The sequence below is a fragment of the Etheostoma spectabile genome, chromosome 15 (genome assembly GCF_008692095.1).
Source record: "Etheostoma spectabile isolate EspeVRDwgs_2016 chromosome 15, UIUC_Espe_1.0, whole genome shotgun sequence".
Classification (NCBI taxonomy): domain Eukaryota; kingdom Metazoa; phylum Chordata; class Actinopteri; order Perciformes; family Percidae; genus Etheostoma; species Etheostoma spectabile.
Genome location: NC_045747.1, coordinates 33,688,742 through 33,689,418, shown reverse-complemented (window position 1 = coordinate 33,689,418; position 677 = coordinate 33,688,742). Strand labels below are relative to the sequence as shown.

The 677-nt window shown below is 46.7% G+C and overlaps 1 protein-coding gene across 2 annotated transcripts in view; it reads right to left on the bottom strand.

The window, feature by feature from the left end:
* Positions 1-677, bottom strand: part of smg1 (SMG1 nonsense mediated mRNA decay associated PI3K related kinase) — a gene marked incomplete at its 5' end in the record, with an annotated part of 59,965 nt that overhangs the window by 24,620 nt on the left and 34,668 nt on the right. For both annotated transcript variants that reach the window (XM_032536865.1, XM_032536866.1), the window contains 1 exon segment: positions 399-628. In XM_032536865.1, the coding sequence (XP_032392756.1) occupies positions 399-628 (230 nt within the window).

Below are 677 nucleotides of genomic sequence, written 5' to 3'. Positions count from 1 at the left end.
CTCTTCATCTGCCTCCTCCTGATCACTCTCTACCTCTGTCCCCCTCTCAGAATCTGCAGCCTCCTCTTCCTCCCTCACATCAATTATTCCTTTCCCTCTTCTTTTTAACTTATTTCTGCATCTCCTTCTGTGGTCTTCTCCTTTGAGTTTCCAATTTAAAACCAACTTTACCACGGTCTGTGACAGCTCATCCTCGCGCTCCACAGAAAGCTACAGACACTGTTCTTAACGTGATTTATAATATTTTGATATAACAGATTGCAAAAATCAAATACACTTTTCACATTAGGCACTTTTCAAACCTTGAACACATCAAAATTAAAGCATTTTCAAGGATTTCAAGCACCCGTATGAACCCTGTAGTCATTTACAGTACATTGTAGAGAGGAGAACGGTACCTTCTGAGCCTGGAGCACAGCCTCCCTCTGCTGCCAGCGCTTGTAGAGGCCAAAAAGTGGCGTGGCTCCGTCCACCCACTGGATGAGTCCTGATCGGGTTCCGAGGGGGGTGACGGAGTAGTGGCGGGCGTGGAAGTGAGGCTGCTCCTGCTGGTTGATCTTGGTGAACATGGTGTTGACAATCGACAAAAACTGCATGATGCGTTCATCCAAATGCAAATCCTCCAAACCTGAGAGAGAGAGAGAGAGAGAGAGAGAGAGAGAGAGAGAGAGAGAGAG